The 20,819-nt window shown below is 43.8% G+C and overlaps 1 protein-coding gene across 1 annotated transcript; it reads right to left on the bottom strand.

The window, feature by feature from the left end:
• Window positions 1–659: 659 nt before the first annotated feature.
• ndufs8a (NADH:ubiquinone oxidoreductase core subunit S8a) lies at window positions 660–19,513 on the bottom strand. Its single transcript, XM_080302502.1, has 8 exons — window positions 19,383–19,513; window positions 18,743–18,797; window positions 17,191–17,256; window positions 16,798–16,887; window positions 15,669–15,777; window positions 15,242–15,305; window positions 10,222–10,350; window positions 660–1,263 (listed from the first exon to the last, which is right to left on the bottom strand). The coding sequence occupies exons 2-8, from the start codon at window positions 18,783–18,785 to the stop codon at window positions 1,132–1,134; spliced, it is 633 nt and encodes a 210-aa protein (XP_080158628.1). The 5' UTR covers window positions 18,786–18,797; window positions 19,383–19,513; the 3' UTR covers window positions 660–1,131.
• Between the last annotated feature and the right edge of the window lie 1,306 nt (window positions 19,514–20,819).

The following is a 20,819-nucleotide window of genomic DNA, read 5'->3' as shown; positions in this document are numbered from 1 at the left end:
GACTTTACGTTTCCCAATTTTTGCTTTAAGTTAATTTGTTATTTACATAATAATGTAGATAACCTAATAATTATCCTTATTGCTGTTTTAGAGAAGCGGTGCTTCAAAGGATAGCTGCAGATTTCTGTCAGAATCTGCAGATTATACAGTACAAATAAAATGTTCACGTTGTCTTCCCAACAGTTTCACTGACATCTACACTGGATAATTGCTGATAATTGGCGTCTGTCTTGTGTCAGTGACGTAAAAGACGGATTTAATGCGACCTGACCGTTCAAACAGCAGTCTCTTTCTAAAACATCGGATATGTATCGGATTCAGTACCACATACGAAAGTGACCCAGATCGGATTTGAAAATATTGGATTTGTGCCATTCACACTGTCATACCATGATCGGATATGGGTCGCAAATAGGATTTGATGCGCTTTCGCCTGCAGTGTGAACGTAGCCTAAAAGGAAGCTTTTAACATAAAGCTTGTCACCAAGTGCTTGCTCATAGGAGGTCGTCTGATTGCTGGGATTTTCTCTGCAATATTGTAGGGTCTTTACCTTACAATATAAAGCACCTTGAGGCGGCTGTTGTTGTATTTGGCATTATATAAATAAAAATTGCATTGAAACATTTTCTGTACATCGTTTTTCAACACTTGAAACAAATTTCTCCCAGATGGTTCTTTATTTGCTTGAAAGTGGAAGCAGCATGACGAACATACAACTCACTAGATGATAATCCATGCACCCTTACACTGACAGTGAAGATGAAATCCAGATTGCAGTCTACCCTCGGGGTACATGCTCAGACTGACATAGCTTGACTCAGTCTACATGTTATTAAATTCAATTTCCACACAAAGTATAGTCTTCATTGAATGATAATATACTAGACCAGGCTGTGACAGCTTTAGACTCCTTACACAAATAGCCAGTGGGGTATTGATTGTTCTACAATAAATATCGAATAATATGATACTGAGGATATTTATGTTATGTTTAAAATAAGAATGGACAACAAAACTAAATCTAAACTGACCATCCATTTCCTCTGGGTTTGAGTCAAAATGTGTGTGGGGCGCAAAAGATGGTTTGTGTATACTGTACATTTGTACACCTGCATGTCTGTGTGTGATGTCTATCGATATAGGTAATCAGCTTGTATGTTGGCAGCAATCTCTGCTTCCCACTTGTCTCCATTGTTGAGGAGCTTTTCCTTATTGTAGAGCAGTTCTTCATGAGTTTCAGTAGAAAATTCAAAGTTAGGACCCTGAAAAAAAAGGAAAAATGGATTACAACAGGTCTGCAAACACGAGGAGAGGAACCGAAGAAAATAACAGAAACAAAACGTGGAGAAAAGAGACCGCAAAGAATAAGAATAATGAAAGCACAAACAAAAAGATAAAGATCTTTGCAATAAAAATTACTGCCAACTTTTATTATGACTCTGCCCGTATTTCAGCCCTTTTCACAAAGTGTAACTAATTAAATATTCTTTTTTGGGGGGGACTTTAGTCGATAGACAGTGATGAGAGGACAGGAAAGCAGGGGTAGAGAGAAGGGAAGACCTGGGCCGGCCGCTCCCAGAATATATTTCTAAAGGTGATACTGACATGAAATACTCATTAGAAATCAGTAACAACCCATCCAATCTACAAACGCAAAAAACTCAAACCACAGATGTTCATATATTACGTGTAATAATGAAAAAAGTATTAAACATGCTTTACTGAAATTTGTTTTAACACTTTGTGCAAAAGCCTTTGTTGGTAAAACAGCTTCAAGGCTCCTTCTGTATGGAGAAACTAGTCGCAGGCATTGCAAAGGTGATTTTGGCCCATTTTTTTTTATATCCTGACGGTTCTGTGGGCCCATTCTATGAACTCTTCTTTCCATAGACTTTCAGTTTGATTTAGGTCATGTGATTGGCTGGGCCATTCGATTCAATTCAATTTTATTTATATAGTGCCAAATCACAACAACAGTCGCCTCAAGGCGCTTTATATTGCACAGTAGATCGTACAATAATAGATACAGAGAAAAACCCAACAATCATATAACCCCCTATTAGCAAGTACTTTGGCGACAGTGAGAAGGAAAAACTCCCTTTTAACAGGAAGAAATGTCCAGAACCAGGCTCAGGGAGGGGCGGGGCCATCTGCTGCGACCGGTTGGGGTGAGAGAAGGAAAACAGGATAAATACATGCTGTGGAAAAGAGACAGAGATTAATAACAAGTGTGATTGAGTGCAGAGAGGTCTGTTAACACATAGTGAGTGAGAAAGGTGACTGGAAATGAAAAACTCAATGCATCATGGGAATCCCCAGCAGCCTACATCTATTGCAGCATAACTAAGGGAGGATTCAGGGTCACCTGGTCCAGCCCTAACTATATGCTTTAGCAAAAAGGAAAGTTTTAAGCCTAATCTTGAAAGTAGAGATAGTGTCTGTCTCCTGAATCCAAACTGGAAGCTGGTTCCACAGAAGAGGGGCCTGAAAACTGAAGGCTCTGCCTCCCATTCTACTTTTAAATACTCTAGGAACAACAAGTAGGCCTGCAGAGCGAGAGCGAAGTGCTCTAATAGGGTGATACGGTACTACAAGGTCATTAAGATAAGATGGGGCCTGATTATTTAAGACCTTGTATGTGAGGAGCAGGATTTTGAATTCAATTCTGGATTTAACAGGAAGCCAATGAAGGGAAGCCAAAACAGGAGAAACATGCTCTCTTTCTAGCAGCTTTATTTTCTTCCTGTGCAACTGGCTCGGCTGTGTGTTTGGGATCATTGTCCTGCTATAGCTTCCACCCTACGTCTTCATCATTCTGGTAAATAGCAGCAGATCTTTATCAAGAATGCCTCTGTACATTTTTCCATTAATTGCATTCATTCAGTACTGTATGCTGAACACAGGCCCACATCATGACGTTCCCATCTCTAAACGTCACTGTGGGTACGTTGTTTTTGGGGTGATATCCAGTACCTTTTAACTTCCAAACAGGGTCTGTATTATGGCATCCAAAGAGTTCAGTTTTGGACTGTTTTCCCCCAGTATTTCACAAGCTTGTCTGAATGTTGTTCAGCAAACTTTAAGTACTCTCCAACATGCATTTTCTTAAGCAATAGATACTTGCATGGTGAGTATTCATACAGGCCATGGCAGTTAAGTGCATTGCTTATTGTTTTCTTTGAAACAAGTGTACCTGCTGATGCCAGGTCTTATTGTAGCTCTTCACAAGTGGTCCTTGGCTCTTGAACAACCCTTACTGATAATTCTTTTCACTTCTCTGTCTGAAGTCTTGCAGTGAGCACCTGGTTGTGGTTGCTTTACAGCGAAATTATGTTGTCTCCACTTCTGGATTATGGGCCAGTGGTCACTGGAACCTTCAGGACTTTAGAAATTCTTCTGTAACATGACATCAGTATATTTGGCAACAATAATCTTGTAAAGGTCTTGAGAAAGCTCATTGGTTTGATCCATCATGAGCTATTTCTTGTGTAAATCACTGGTAATGAGACAGTTTTTTAGGCCATCAGTTGGGACTGAACCAGCTGACATTATTTGGCCCCATTGTCTTTCTTCTTGTGTTCAGTATTTTTCCCTGTGACATTTCTCATTATTACACATAATTTATGGACAACTAAGGTTTCTTAGTATATGTGGATTGGATGGATCGTTATTGACATCTGATGAGAATTTCATGTCAATAGTACCTTTAGAAGTACATGTGACGTGTTCAACACTCGTTTTACTTATACATGAATGATAGAGAGAGACAGATATATAGATAGAGATGGGTAGATACAGATATACAGCTAATATTTCTGTTTGAATAGTTCTTAGTTGTAACAATGTTTTTCAGCAATAACTTGCATACCATTGGACAACCTGTTTTTCACTTTAAATACTGCAGACACAATTGACTAATGTGCAGGGTCTACGCTTACGAGTTGGTTTTTCATGGGCACAACCCATATACTCAACTCTGCAGCTGAACCCACAAATGCAATTGTTTACAAATGTGACAAATTTAAGAGGAAATAAACAGGCTTTCCAACCAGACATGATGTATTCCCAAGAAACATTTTTAAATCCCAGAAATAATCAACCAAATTTCCTCATTTTTTGTGCCTGGTTTATATAACAGTATGTTTGCTGTCCCATTACAGACAGCACAGTATTAGAGCTACTGCATGCCAATTAAAACTGCTTAACTGCTGCTGACCTTCTACCGCTCGTCCATTGAGAGCCCGCTAACCTACTGCATCACAGTATGGTACGGCAGCTGCACCAAGGCGGAAAGAGTGAGGCTTCAGAGTGTGGTCAAGACAGCACAAAAGATCATCGGCTGCCCTCTCCCCTCCCTGATGGACATTTATTCCTCCCGCTGCCTCAGCAGAGCAGCAAACATTATCAAGGACAGCTCCCACCCTGGTTTCAACATGTTCAGCCTGCTTCCCCCAGGGAAGCGCTACAGGTGCATCAGCACAAAAACCCACAGACTCAAAAAGTTTCTTCCCCAAAGCCATAACCACCCTGAACTCACACATGCACCGATAACACAGCCCACCCCCCAATTTTTTTTTCTTCCCACTTCCTCTATGGACCACCACTGTGCAATACCAATTCTATGTGCAATAACTCAACTGTATATACACAACACTATTTATTACATATTACTTTTTTTTTAAAGAAACCGGCTTGTATATTTGTACATTTTATATATATATATTAGGGGTGCAACGATACTCGTATCGATATTGAACCGTTCGATATGCATGCATGCATGCATACATACATGCATACATGCATACATACATGCATACATGCATACATGCATACATGCATACATAAAAAAAAAAAAAAAAAAAAAAAAAAAACACCCAGCACGCCCCTGCGGGCGGTTTATCCTTCAAGCTCGGGTCCTCTACCAGAGGCCTGGGAGCTTGAGGGTCCTGCGCAGTATCTTAGCTGTTCCCAGGACTGCGCTCTTCTGGACAGAGATCTCCGATGTTATTCCCGGGATCTGCTGGAGCCACTCGCCTAGCTTGGGAGTCACCGCACCTAGTGCTCCGATTACCACGGGGACCACCATTACCTTCACCCTCCACATCCTCTCGAGCTCTTCTCTGAGCCCTTGGTATTTCTCCAGCTTCTCGTGTTCCTTCTTCCTGATATTGCTGTCATTCGGAACCGCTACATCGATCACTACGGCCGTCTTCTTCTGTTTGTCTACCACCACTATGTCCGGTTGGTTAGCCACCACCATTTTGTCCGTCTGTATCTGGAAGTCCCACAGGATCTTAGCTCGGTCATTCTCCACCACCCTTGGGGGCATCTCCCATTTTGACCTCGGGACTTCCAGGTTATACTCGGCACAGATGTTCCTGTACACTATGCCGGCCACTTGGTTATGGCGTTCCATGTATGCCTTGCCTGCTAGCATCTTGCACCCTGCTGTTATGTGCTGGATTGTCTCTGGGGCATCTTTACACAGCCTGCACCTGGGGTCTTGCCTGGTGTGATAGACCCCAGCCTCTATGGATCTTGTACTCAGAGCTTGTTCTTGTGCTGCCATGATTAGTGCCTCTGTGCTGTCTTTCAGTCCAGCTTTGTCCAGCCACTGGTAGGATTTCTGGATATCAGCCACCTCCTCTATCTGCCGGTGGTACATACCGTGCAGGGGCCTGTCCTTCCATGATGGTTCCTCGTCTCCCTCCTCTTTCTTGGGTTTCTGCTGCCTGAGGTATTCACTGAGCACTCGGTCAGTTGGGGCCATCTTCCCAATGTATTCTTGGATGTTCCTTGTCTCATCCTGGACTGTGGTGCTGACACTCACCAGTCCCCGGCCCCCTTCCTTCCGCTTAGCGTACAGCCTCAGGGTGCTGGACTTGGGGTGAAACCCTCCATGCATGGTAAGGAGCTTTCTTGTCTTTATGTCAGTGGCTTCTATCTCCTCCTTTGGCCAGCCTATTACCCCAGCAGGGTACCTGATCACGGGCAGGGCGTACGTGTTGATGGCCCGGATCTTGTTCTTACCATTCAGCTGACTCCTCAGGACTTGCCTGACCCTCTGCAGGTACTTGGTGGTTGCAGCCTTTCTAGCGGCCTCTTCATGGTTCCCATTTGCCTGCGGGATCCCCAGGTACTTGTAACTGTCCTCTATGTCTGCAATGTTGCCTTCTGGTAGTTCAATCCCCTCAGTTCTGACTACCTTCCCTCTCTTTGATACCATCCGACTACACTTCTCCAGTCCGAACGACATTCCAATGTCATTGCTGTATAGCCTGGTAGTGTGGATCAGTGAATCGATGTCTCGTTCACTCTTGGCATACTACTTGATGTCATCCATGTACAGGAGGTGGCTGACAACTGCTCCGTTCCGTAGTCGGTATCCGTAGCCAGTCTTGTTAATGATCTCACTGAGGGGGTTCAGGCCTATGCAGAACAGCAGTGGGGACAGAGCATCTCCTTGGTAGATCCCGCACTTGATGGTGACTTGTGCTATGGGCTTGGAGTTGGCCTCTAGTGTTGTACGCCACATCCCCATTGAGTTCCTGATGAAGGCTCTTAGGGTCCCATTGATCTTGTACAATTCTAGGCATTCCAGTATCCAGCTGTGGGGCATTGAGTCATAGGCCTTCTTGTAATCAATCCAGGCAGTGCACAGGTTGGTCAGTCTGGTCTTGCAGTCTCGGCTGATTGTTCTGTCTACCAGTAGCTGGTGTTTTGCGCCTCTGGTATTCTTGCCAATTCCTTTCTGTGTCCCGCTCATGTATTGACCCATGTGCCTGTTCATCTTAGCCGATATGATGCCTGACAGGAGCTTCCATGTAGTACTGAGGCAGGTTATTGGTCGGTAGTTGGAGGGGACCAGTCCCTTCTTGGGGTCCTTGGGGATCAGGACTGTCCGGCCTTCAGTTAGCCATTCCGGGTGTCTCTCGTTAACTAGCAGCTGGTTCATTTGTGCTGCCAGACGCTCGTGGAGTGCAGTCAGCTTCTTCAGCCAGTAGGCGTGAACCATGTCGGGCCCTGGTGCTGTCCAACTCTTCATACTGGAGACCCTTTCTTGGATATCTGCCACTGTGATGGTTACTGGACCCTGTTCAGGGAGGTCGCTGTGGTCTGCCCTCAGATCCTCTAGCCACTGAGCATTGCCGTTATGGGTTGCATATATATATATATATATATATATCTCCATAGGTCCCTCATCCTATTCAGGGACCTATGGATATATATATGGATATTGATGGCCCCAACTGACCGAGTGCTCAGTGAATACCTCAGGCAGCAGAAACCCAAGAAAGAGGAGGGAGACGAGGAACCATCATGGAAGGACAGGCCCCTGCACGGTATGTACCACCGGCAGATAGAGGAGGTGGCTGATATCCAGAAATCCTACCAGTGGCTGGACAAAGCTGGACTGAAAGACAGCACAGAGGCACTAATCATGGCAGCACAAGAACAAGCTCTGAGTACAAGATCCATAGAGGCTGGGGTCTATCACACCAGGCAAGACCCCAGGTGCAGGCTGTGTAAAGATGCCCCAGAGACTATCCAGCACATAACAGCAGGGTGCAAGATGCTAGCAGGCAAGGCATACATGGAACGCCATAACCAAGTGGCCGGCATAGTGTACAGGAACATCTGTGCCGAGTATAACCTAGAAGTCCCGAGGTCAAAATGGGAGATGCCCCCAAGGGTGGTGGAGAATGACCGAGCTAAGATCCTGTGGGACTTCCAGATACAGACGGACAAAATGGTGGTGGCTAACCAACCGGACATAGTGGTGGTAGACAAACACAAGAAGACGGCCGTAGTGATCGATGTAGCGGTTCCGAATGACAGCAATATCAGGAAGAAGGAACACGAGAAGCTGGAGAAATACCAAGGGCTCAGAGAAGAGCTCGAGAGGATGTGGAGGGTGAAGGTAACGGTGGTCCCCGTGGTAATCGGAGCACTAGGTGCGGTGACTCCCAAGCTAGGCGAGTGGCTCCAGCAGATCCCGGGAAAAACATCGGAGATCTCTGTCCAGAAGAGCGCAGTCCTGGGAACAGCTAAGATACTGCGCAGGACCCTCAAGCTCCCAGGCCTCTGGTAGAGGACCCGAGCTTGAAGGATAAACCGCCCGCAGGGGCGTGCTGGGTGTTTATATATATATATATATATATATATATATATATATATATATATATATATATATATATATCCTACCAGCACATAACAGCAGGGTGCAAGATGCTAGCAGGCAAGGCATACATGGAACGCCATAACCAAGTGGCCGGCATAGTGTACAGGAACATCTGTGCCGAGTATAACCTGGAAGTCCCGAGGTCAAAATGGGAGATGCCCCCAAGGGTGGTGGAGAATGACCGAGCTAAGATCCTGTGGGACTTCCAGATACAGACGGACAAAATGGTGGTGGCTAACCAACCGGACATAGTGGTGGTGAACAAACATGAGAAGACGGCCGTAGTGATCGATGTAGCAGTTACGAATGACAGCAACATCAGAAAGAAGGAACACGAGAAGCTGGAGAAATACCATGGGCTCATTGAGTGCAGCACGGAGAAGATCTTGGAGAACGCACGGCTGCCGCGAATACTCAGAACAAGACCTCTGAGTGAAAAACTCGATTACATCTGGAGGGGCTAGCTCGAATAACACCTTTGAGCGCAAATTCGATCACATCTTGGGGAAGTGCACTGCGGTCGTGAGTTCTCAGAACCTGCTCTTTGAGCAAAAAGAATGACAACATCACGGAACGTAAGTTTGAATAACATCATAGAAAGCTCACGGCTCTCCAACGGGAGATTAAGAGACCAGTGTTGGACTGTTAGAACAGCTTTGAAATTCATATGAGTTGTTTGCACTAAAGGAAAAATCATCATCACTTCATGCGGAGACCCCTTCGGCGCCAGCTGCGGCCTCAAGGCTGGAGCTGAACAAAACACCCTGACAACAACTGTGTTTAGACTGTTCCCCCCATTCCATGCAAGGCCACCTGGGTTGGCTGGAAGACTGTTTACCTAGCCTGGCGGGGCGAAGGACACTGTCTCAGCTGAACTCTGGACACACACACACACACACACACACACACACACACAGATCACCCCTCCCTTTCCAAACACCTTCGATGCTTGTGCCCTACTGGGGAAGATGGCAGTCGACTGGACCAGCGCAGACATGCTGCAGGAGCGGATGCCCTGTCTACACCGGCTCTCTCTTACCCTTTACCCACCCCTGTTGCTTGTCTTGTGTTTCTATGGTGTATTGATAGTCATGTGCTTTTTGTGCTGAGATGTTTTTTCTGTTATCAAACTGTTCTCCCACTAGGAGCTCAGTCTGAGTGGAGTTTTTTTTCTCCTCCTCTTACCTCATGTTATTCATTTTCGTTGTTTTTTTCCTATCAGCCTACCTTTCTGACATGTCTGTGACATGATGTTTGTGTAAAGTTGGTCAGAAGGTTCCTTTGTAAGTGCGCATGCGCCATTAGCGTGCTGCCTGCTGTAACCCTAATTTCCTTCGGGATTAATAAAGTATTCTGATCCTGAAGAGCTCGAGAGGATGTGGAGGGTGAAGGTAACGGTGGTCCCCGTGGTAATCGGAGCACTATGTGCGGTGACTCCCAAGCTAGGCGAGTGGCTCCAGCAGATGCCGGGAACAACATCGGAGATCTCTGTCCAGAAGAGCGCAGTCCTGGGAACAGCTAAGATACTGCGCAGGACCCTCAAGCTCCCAGGCCTCTGGTAGAGGACCCGAGCTTGAAGGATAAACCGCCCGCAGGGGCGAGCTGGGTGGTTTATATATATTTAAAAAAAATACATGTAACATATAATGTAATTGACCTTAGAACAGAAGAAGCTTCTCGGATGAGAGGTGAAACGTCTTCAAGCAACTTAAAGAAGTCCAGACGCTTTTCTTTGCAAGTCCTTTGACTAATTGCAAGGAGGTACTTCTGTAGTCTATTGATTACTAGATAGTGGAAAAGGGGTGGGATTAAATAAGCTTATGCTTCTTCCTGCTCCTTTTTGAACATCAAAGTTATTTGTAGTTGTGGTTGCTCGTTTTCCTTTTGTTTTGCTTTGTTTATTTATCTCTTTTTAATTCTATGTTGTTGTACTTTTTCAACATGTTCAAAATAAATCAATCATTCAGTCAATCAATCAAACATGCAGTGGGGCTACCCACACTATCCAAGACTGTCTATGTTGTGGAAAAAGACACACCTCTACAATGGCATCCACAGGACATGCCTCCTGACAGAAACCGCAGTAGATACATTTGGTCATGTCAATGTCGTAGCGAGTTGTCCTCCTGCTGCCATCAGCACGCGTCTCTGCCTCTATGGTGATGGCCTGGAAAGGAAAATTGTTAGTGATGATATCAACAGCGCTATCTGGTATTTGTACTAATAATGAATACAAACATTCATTCCCCAGTATACAGTACTGTGCAAACGTCTTGACCCTCCTATCTTTTCTTTTGTTTGTGTTTTTTGCTTCCATGGAGCGATACATTCAAATCAAGGCTCTACTCTGATCGCATCCTTAATGAGTGGTCTTGAGTAATAGTTCTCCAGGGTTTCTTTGGACATTACCGTTAGTTTCGGGCTATAAGCCACTACTTTTTGCACAAGCTTTGAACCCCGCGGCTTTTCTATGGATCGTCCATGATTTTTGTGATATCGTAAGAGGATTTGTTTTGGTTGCTCCGCTGTTGTACGGCACTACGTTGCCTGGTGGAAGGGCATGTGATCATTCAAAAACCCTCAGTATGGCAAACAAAAGAAATGCATATGATGCAGCTTTCAAATTAAAGGCAGTCTATTTGGCACTCAGCAAGGGAAATAGAGCTGCTGCACGTACCCTTGGTATAAACGAATCAATGGTGAGACGTTGGAGACGAACTGGCTCTGTGCAAAAAGACGAAAAAAGCTTTCAGAGGAAATAAGAGCAGATGGCCCAAACTTGAAGACTGTATTGAAGACTGGGTGAACACGCAGAGAGCAAACGGGCGAGGTGTTTAAACTGTGCAGATCCAACTAAAAGCCAAAACAGTCACCAACGAAATGAAGATAGAAAATTTCAGAGGTGGGCCATCCTGGTGTCACAGATTTATGAAACGAAAAGGACTGTCCATGAGGGCACGGACGACTGTGTGTCAGCAACTCCCTCCCGACTACGCAGAGGAAAATAACAAACTTCCGCAAATTCACACTAAGAAAGATAAACGAATATTCCATCGGACCGGACGAGATCATAAACATGGATGAAGTGCTATTGACGTTTGACCTGCCCCCTCACTAGGACTGTTAACAAGCAAGGCGAATCAACCACCACGGTGAGAACCACTGGCCATGAGAGAACGAATTTCACTTGTGCGCTGGGCTGCACAGCATCAGGGTTTCAACTTCCGCCAATGGTGATCTTTAAGCGGATGACTATGCCAAGAGAAGAGATCCCGAGCGGCATCTCTGTTAAGGTCAACAAGAATGGGTGGATGGTGGAAAGCGTAATGAAGGAATGGCTGCAAGAGTGCTATGGGAAGCAGCCTGGAGGATTCTTTCGCCAAAAAAAAAAAAAAAAAAAAAAAAAAAAGCGTTGCTTGTTTTGGACAGCATGAGGGCCCATATCACAGATTCTGTGAAAGCAGCCATTAAGAGCACAAACTCGATTCCAGCTTTGATTCCTGGAGGCACAACGAAGCACCTGCAGCCACTCGACATCAGTGTGAATCGTGCGTTCAAAGTAGCACTACGCGTTCAGTGGGAGGCATGGATGACGAGCGGTAATAAATCATTCACCAAAACTGGTCGCATGCGAAGAGCAAGTTTTGCCCAAGTCTGCCAGTGGATTCTGACAGCGTGGAGAAGTGTAAAAGCATCCACGATCACCAAAGGATTTCGAAGGGCTGGACTGCTGCATGATGGAGAGGGGGACACCACCACTGCCCTTCAGAGGGTTTTCGACTCCGACACTGACGAGGATTTCTTTGGTTTTGAAAGTGACAACGAAGGGGAGTAGCGGAGAGTGGATGACGAAGCCATCCTGAGCCTGAGGACTTTATGGGTTTTAGTGCGCAGGAAGAAGAGAAAGATGGTGGTGAATGACTGACTTTTCTTCTTGTTAAAGCCGTGTTACTGCACCTGAGCCTAAAAGGTAGGCCAAATCTCTTTTTCTGGTGTGCTGTAGGTTATTGTTATGTACTACATTTGTTACTCGTTTATAAAGCACAGCACATGTTTCGTACTTGTAATTACCGGTACTTGTGCATATACGTAAAAAGTTATGCAAATATGTACCGGTAACTTGTTTTTCAAAATATTAATAAAAGGGATGTGGTCCCAAACAGCCATCTCTTTCCTGACAATCCCCTTTGTGCGCATTCTCGTACATATGGTAAGTAAACATTAAAACACCTGCGGCTTTTAGTCAGGTGCGGCTAATGTATGTACAAAACAGGATTTTCCCCAAATTTTAGCTTGTGCGGCTAATATTCAGGTGCGCTTTTTCAGTCCAGTCCTTGACTGAAAATGACTTTCAGAGGACAAAAGTTTTTTAAGACACTTTTAACACTGACTTTTGAATCATTCAAGCAATAAAAAGGCACCTAACTCCTGGAAACCAGTGTTGTGTCTACACACAACAGACAACTTAGCAACAAAACAATTTTAGATTGCATCCTTTCAGCCTGTCACATAAATCCATTACTTAGTCCTATATTTCAAAGACAACAGTTTGAGAAGCATGAAATACGATTTTTACAGCAACAAGATTAGTTCTAAGAACTGCTAACCAAGAACCTGGCATATCTCAGCTAAGTGGGCTAAGCTTTGAGGAAATTGGACAATTAGGGGACAAAAAAAAAAAAAGTGGCAGGTATCTGAAAGTCATAAAAAAATCCAGCATAGACCTGACACATGACCTGATAGATGCATCTGACTCCCATGGTTCACCATCTACTGTTTGCCAAAGCCTCAGAATTGCTCGCAGTGGAGGGTGGCATCCAAAGAAGAGCTTTAAATGCCCTTCAAGAAGCCTGGTGAACCATTCCTGAAGACTGCTTAAAGAAATTACACAAAGAGAATTCAAAGCTGCTCCTACCAAATATTGATTTTCAAGCTCATTAGAATTGTACAAATTATGTTTTTGACTTATCTATTGTATTTCCATTTATGCTCGAACATGTTTGAATAAATCTCTGCACATATTTCCAAATTTCCCAGCAAAATACAAAGAAATGATAGGTGGCTCAAGACTTTTGCACTGTATCATATACATGTTCAGTTATACAGTTGAGGTCCTGTGAGGACAGTTATGCTGCAAACGTATCTATAGTAGGGCTGCCACAAACGATTATTCTGATAGTCGACTAGTCACCGATTATTTTTGCGATTAGTCGACTAATCAGATCATCATCCATTGGACGTAAAACGTTCAGCTTATTGCACCAGCAGCATCTGCTCTTATATAACTATCATTAGCTTACAGCTTTAAGTGTTTAAGGTATGTGCTAACTAAAAATAAAGACAAGATGATAGTTTATTAAATTTTAATGAAATTTGCAGATTGTTTCGGTGAAGTTTAATAAACTCCTTGCTATCTAAGATATAACAGGACACCAGAGTACTTAATGGCAAGAAGGCAGCGGGTCCAGATGGCATCAGCTCGAGGGTCGTCAGGTCCTGCGCGGACCAACTGTGTGGGGTGATGGAGCACCTCTTCAACCTGAGCCTGAGGTTGGGAAGAGTCCCACAGCTCTGGAAAACCTCCTGTGTTGTACCAGTGCCAAAGACTTCACGCCCCAAGGACCTCAACAGCTACAGGCCGGTGGCTCTGACATCCCACCTGATGAAGACCCTGGAGCGGTTGGTCCTGGCTCAGCTTCGGCGCCTAATAAGCTCATCACTGGACCCACTTCAGTTTGCCTACCAGCCTGGCATTGGAGCGGATGATGCCGTCATTCACCTCCTACATCGTTCCCTCGCTCACCTGGAGACCGCTGGAAGCACTGTGAGAATCATGTTCTTTGATTTCTCCAGTGCCTTCAACACCATTCTTCCCTCGGTTCTAAAGGACAAGCTGGTGAACTCTGGAGTGGACCATCACCTCACTACCTGGATCCTGGACTACCTCACCGACCGACCACAGTATGTGAGGACTCAGGGCTGTGTGTCGGACAGGGTCGTCTGCAGTACGGGGGCCCCACAGGGAACGGTTCTGGCTCCGTTCCTCTTCACCATCTACACTGCAGACTTCTCCCACAATTCCACCCAGTGCTTCCTGCAGAAGTTCTCTGATGACTCTGCAATAGTCTGCCTCATCACTGATGGGGACGACAAGGAGTACAGAGGTCTGACCCAAGACTTTGTGGACTGGTGCCAGCTGAACTACCTCCAGATCAACGCCAGTAAAACCAAGGAACTGGTGGTAGGCCCACTCCTGAAGAAATTCTATGACTCTGTTGTGGCTTCTGCTATCTTTTATGGCGTGGTCTGCTGGGGCGGCAGCATCTCTGCTGGGGACAGGAAGAGACTGAACAGGGTGATCCGAAGGGCCAGCTCTGTTCTAGGATGCCCTCTGGACCCAGTGGAGGTGGTGAGTGACAGGAGAACGGCGGCTAAGCTGTCATCCCTGATGGACAACATCTCCCACCCCATGCAGCAGACTGTGACAGCACTGAGCAGCTCCTTCAGTGGGAGACTGCGGCACCCACGGTGTGGGACGGAGAGATTTCGCAGGTCTTTCCTCCCCACTGCTGTCAGACTCCACAACAAAGACTTTAACTGAACAAACACACACATCCATACATATGCAATAATACTAAGTGCAATAATCCTATCTGTCATTGTTGTATTTTTACTCAGTTGTATATAGTATTTGTATTTGTATTCTATTCTTATCTTATTGTATATTTATTTTATTTTATTCTACTGTATATAGTATTTTATTTTATTCTGTACAGTTGTGTACTGTATTTATTCTTATTGTATTCTAATTTTTGCCTCATAACTTTTGCACTGTCCACTTCCTGCTGTGACAAAACAAATTTCCCACGTGTGGGACTAATAAAGGTTATCTTATCTTATCTTAATAAATTCTCGAGCATCTCACAGTTCTGATAATCAGCTTTTGATAGTCGACGTAATCGTGACTAGTCGACTAATCGTGGCAGCCCTAATCTATAGCCAAAGTTGTTTTTACCTCATTCATATTTGTTCACATAGGTATGACTATTTGTTTATACCTGGGCAGGACAGATTGCTTCACACAGCTTGCAAGCAATGCAACGCTCTTCTCCTGAGGGATACCTGTTTTGACACATTCCAAAAACTTGGTGAGGTTTGATTACTAATACAGTGTCATCTCAGAGCCTCCTATAAAATCTCAGATGTATGGAGGTGTTTTCAGATACTATTCAAAGATGCTAATAGTTTAGAAAAAAAGTTAAATCTAAAAAGTTACAATGTTTTTCTTGCATTGCATATGATCCTCCTTATATAAGAAGTTACTGGTCGATTTGTTAAACAGACACAAACACACTGTATTGTGTGTGTGTGTGTATATATATATCAAAGCACCAATCAATGACTATCAAATTTATTATTCTGACATCTTATCATTGCTACCAATCATATTACACTGACTGGTGTTTGTCAAATAATCATCCTCACCTGCGCAACGCATGTTCTCCTCTGAAGCGTGGCGACAGTGGTCCTTTTTCAAACGGGTAGTTAATGGTGGCAGGCTCTCTGAACAGGTAGCTCATTGTCATGCCTAGACCTGGCATTACAATAAAACCACATTTTCAAATGAGAACGCTTACAATTATTAACACCTCCATGAAAATTTTATGCATCTGTATCAAAAAAAATTCCCCATCTATCAAAAAAAAAATTCCCCATCTTTTATCTCTCAAGCTCAGGTCCCCTGACAGAGGCCTTGGAACTTGAAGGTCATGCACCCTTGCTGTTCCTAGGACGGCGCTCTTCTGGACAGAGATTTCAGATGTTGTTCCAGGGATCTGCTGGAGAAACTCGCCTAGTTTGGGGGTCATTGCACCGAGTGCTCCAGTTACCACTGGGACCACTGTTACCTTCACCCTCCACATCTTCTCGAGCTCTTTTCTGAGCCCTTGGTATTTGTCCAGCTTCTGATTTGCTGTCATTTAGTATCACTACATCTATCTTCCTCTGCTTCCCTACCACTACTACGTCCGGTTGGTTAGCTATCACCAGTTTATCCGTTTGTATCTGGAAGTCCTACAGGACCACCATTTTGACCTCGGGACTTCCAGGTCATACTTGGCACAGTATACTATGCCGGCCACTTGGTTATGGCGTTCAAAGTGTGCCCTGCCTGCTAGCATCTTGCACCCTACTTATGTGCTGGATTGTCTCAGGGGCATCTTTACACTGTGCTGTCTTTCGGTCCAGTTTGCATCTCCTCCTTTGGCTAGCTTATTATCCCAGCAGGGTACCTGATCATGGGCAGGGATTAGGTGTTGGTGGTCGGTGACGTGTTGGAAGATAAATTGACGTTCCAGACCCAGTTTTGCTGCTAACTGCTTGAGGTTTTATTTCAAACCATTTACCATTGAAATGTAACATCCAGATGCACAGAATCAACCTACTGGGACAAAAACGTTAAAATATCATGGGGGGACTAATGTTACCCTGATCTGTAAGATAACAAATACAAAGAACATTTTCCATGAAGTGACAGTACCCCAACTACTTCCACTGGTAAAGGAAAACACAAAGATCCAATTATTCGTACAGGACAGAGAAACATTCAACTGACCTCTGAAGAGCTCTGTCCATAGCAGTGTTTGTGCTGCTCTGTCTGTGATGGACTTCATGTCGACAGGGATCTCCTGAGCATTCACATACTCTTATGTAGACAAAGAAAGGAACACACACACACACACACAGCCAAAACAAAATAATGGTAATACGCCCAATTTACATGAGTGTAAACTGTAAAATATCAGTGTAATTCATAAATCTTTTTTGTTTTTTCATCAAGTGAAGCTGAGTACATCCTTCTTCAGGATGTAAGAATGTGAGGAAAGCCCAACTAAGGAAAACATCCTGAACTAAATTCTAAAACTGTCTGAAGTCCATGTGTGAATGAAAATATCGTGGTACAGCCTCTGAAAGCCCTTGAATTGAGTTGTGTTGTAGCAGCACTTACTGAATCCGTCCCTTTGTGCCGACACACTGAAGGACCTTGCTAGATTCTGGCTGGCCACAAAAAAACCTGAAGGTAAAAACATTTCAGAAAAGATAAACAGTAAACCTACTACAATGCAGTCAACTTGACACTACAGGAAGCAGTCTAGAGTGGAGTAATACAATAGAATTTTCCATCAACACAGAGTATAAATCTTTCTCACTTTTAGCTTCTGTCCAGAAAAATTTAAAACTCTTGTGATGGTAAATGAATTGCTAATTATATTGCCGTTTTCTATTCTTGCCTTACTACTGAGCACTAAAAGCACTTTAAGCTTGTACTGTTTGCTTTAATTATCAGCATTAAACAACAACTAACTAGCTTTTATTGTCTCTTCACTGAACCTAGCAATAGTTATGGATATCACAGCCTAATCTGCACCAGTCAAATATAATCCTTTACATTAAATAATACAACAAGACTACAAACAAACCAACTTAGTCTACATTCCAATAAAGTGAACAGCCTATTGTTGTCATACAACACTGATTTTGAATAATGAAATGTTTATAAATCACTTTGCTTTTCAAGACATCTCTTTATGGTAAATACCCAGATGACATCAGCAACAGAATAATGTTTCCTCTCCTGTCACCTCTTTCTTACATCTCTCTCTACTTCCTTCCATCCATCCATCCATTCGCTTCCGCTTATCCTTTTCAGGGTCGCGGGGGGCGCTGGAGCCTATCCCAGCTGTCATAGGGCGAGAGACGGGGTACACCCTGGACAGGTCGCCAGTCTGTCACAGGGCCAACACACAGAGACATTCGCACTCACATTCATTCACACCTAGTGACAATTTGGATTATCCAATTAACCTATCCCCACAAGCTGCATGTCTTTGGACGGTGGGAGGAAGCCGGAGTACCCGGAGGGAACCCACGCAAACACGGGGAGAACATGCAAACTCCACACAGAAAGACCCCGGCCTGATGTTGGAATTGAACTCAGGACCTTCTTGCTGTGCGGCAACGGCTCTCTCTACTTGTAAGAATGATTTTATCACACAATAACTTCCTTGTAAAAACAGAAACGTTACCTTTAGGTAGCAGAAATATTGTGTTAAAGAGTTAAACTTCAAAACTACAGTTTCCTTATTGAGGTGTTTGACATTACCTGCTACTTCTAAAGCTTAAAAAAGCATTTAACGTGATAATGCTCACTCTCATTCTGTGCTAGGCTGCAACTTTACCGACATCTGTATACATCAGGGGTCCCCAACTCCAGGCCTCGAGGGCCGGTGTCCTGCAGGTTTTAGATTTCACTCTGGGTCTACACACCTGAATCAAATGATTAGTTCATTATCAGGCCTCTGGAGAACGGCAAGACATGTTGAGGAGGTAATTTAGCCATTTGAATCAGCTGTGTTGGATCGCGGACACCGGCCCTCGAGGCCTGGAGTTGGGGACCCCTGGTATACATAAATGCATGACAGGGGTGAGAAGTAAGAAAGGATATGTGGCAACAAGGCTCTCTGAACTGTTGAGTGAATAAGAATGTAAGGCCGTCATACCTGGCCTTGATGCAGAGTAAAGTACACGCAGTGTTGCAGCCATCACGTCCTAAATCTGAAACCAGACATCAAAGTTTATGCATTAAGGTGTAATAGTTGAAAGAGAACACAACGTGGATAACATTAACAGATTAAAGTTCATTTTTATTTTTTTTATGGGGGGGCACAGGTAAGTTATGCCATATGAAACAATATGCATGCAAACGTTTATTAATCCTGTACTGTTACTTTCTAATATTAGATGTAATGTACAATGCAACATATCCTTTCTAGATTACATAACAATACCAACATTTGGAAATAAAAGTACTTCGGCAGAACGCGATAGTGACAGTGACTACTAAAACACACACGTCATGACAAATTGACAACCAACTTCCCATCATTTAATACACAATAAATACTAGCAGAGTTTAGGTTTGCCTTCCAAACGGAACGTAAGCGATTCTTGCTAAGCTCACCTGTTTCTTAAACTAAGCTAGCACTGAATAGCAGGCGATTTGTAGCGCACATTGTCAAGGACTTTTGCACATTTCCTTTTAGCTAAATTGCTGTATCTATATCCCATCTTATATTAACCGAGCATGACGCCAAGTCAACAATTCACTGTCATAAAACAACTTGGAAATTGTTTCTCTACCTTTAAGGTTTTTGAAATGACCGACACGTCGGTACTTGGCCTTCTGAACCACAACAGCGGACGATTTGAGGAACGGACCCGAGATTACAGGAAGTTACACGGGATGACGTCACGAATACGTTCGCTAAGACGAAATGCTGCCCTCATGAGGCGCTAGAGTGTAGGTGCACCTGACATTAGCGCTTCAGTTCTTACTGGCAAAAAGAAATTAGGTTCGTCAGACGTTTTTCTAGTCTGAGCACTACACAACCTCATTCACCCAAGCACTTTTTTATATGCTGTTTCTATGCGCCTTTTGTCTAAAGCATACGAGCAACATGGGGTTAGTATCTTGGCCAGGAATATTTGGCATGCAGACTGGGATCAAAACACTAACGTTCCGGTTAGATGACCTGCTCTTGCTCTACCACCTAAGCTACAACCACCCCTGTAATAATGCAAACAGAGTTGTGTTCCAGAGGACTACACATGGCTGCTGTTATTAGCGTTATTATCATTACTTTATTTTATTTATTTAGAAGAAATAAATTATTTACAGCTTAAGTGGTTGAAATTCTGTTGTTCCCTTGGGACTACGTCATAAAGCTAATAAAGACAAAGTTTGTGGTAGAAACTTACCTACTGAAAAAAAAAAAAGTTAAGATAAATTAATAGTTCTAAAAGGTTTCTATAAGGTGAAGTCATCTGTTTGCTGGGAATACTGTGAGGTTCTGTGGACTGAGACTCAGATGGAGCAGAGGATTTATCCAGAGCAGCTCGCATAATTACAAACTTTTCCACCATAAGACCCTGAACTCTCTAACAGCTCATCTGTTGAGATGTACAGTGGGGCAAAAAAGTATTTAGTCAGCCACCGATTGTGCAAGTTCCCCCACCTAAAATGATGACAGAGGTCAGTAATTTGCACCAGAGGTACACTTCAACTGTGAGAGACAGAATGTGAAAAATAAATAAATAAAAAAAATAAAATAAAATAAAAAATCCATGAATCCACATGGTAGGATTTTTAAAGAATTTATTCATAAATCAGGGTGGAAAATAAGTATTTGGTCAATAACAAAAATACAACTCAATACTTTGTAACATAACCTTTGTTGGCAATAACAGAGGTCAAACGTTTACTATAGGTCTTTACCAGGTTTGCACACACAGTAGCTGGTATTTTGGCCCATTCCTCCATGCAGATCTTCTCGAGAGCAGTGATGTTTTGGGGCTGTCGCCGAGCAACACGGACTTTCAACTCCCGCCACAGATTTTCTATGGGGTTGAGGTCTGGAGACTGGCTAGGCCACTCCAGGACTTTCAAATGCTTCTTACGGAGCCACTCCTTTGTTGCCCGGGCGGTGTGTTTTGGATCACTGTCATGTTGGAAGACCCAGCCTCGTCTCATCTTCAAAGTTCTCACTGATGGAAGGAGGTTTTGGCTCAAAATCTCAC

Source organism: Astatotilapia calliptera, chromosome 6 (genome assembly GCF_964374335.1).
Source record: "Astatotilapia calliptera chromosome 6, fAstCal68.1, whole genome shotgun sequence".
Taxonomy (NCBI): Eukaryota; Metazoa; Chordata; class Actinopteri; order Cichliformes; family Cichlidae; genus Astatotilapia; species Astatotilapia calliptera.
Note: the sequence above shows the minus strand (reverse complement) of the source record. Positions and strands in the feature narration are given on the sequence as shown.

Bases quoted from the DNA above. Each gene is read 5' to 3' on its own strand.
- ndufs8a (XM_080302502.1), bottom strand. From the start codon at position 18,785: ATGGCTGCAACACTGCGTGTACTTTACTCTGCATCAAGGCCAG. The intron at 17,257-18,742 runs GTATGACGGCCT...TTTTACCTTCAG, and splicing joins TTACTCTGCATCAAGGCCAG to GTTTTTTTGTGGCCAGCCAG. The intron at 1,264-10,221 runs GTGTGTCTTTTT...CTTTTTTTTCAG, and splicing joins CTGTGGATGCCATTGTAGAG to GGTCCTAACTTTGAATTTTC.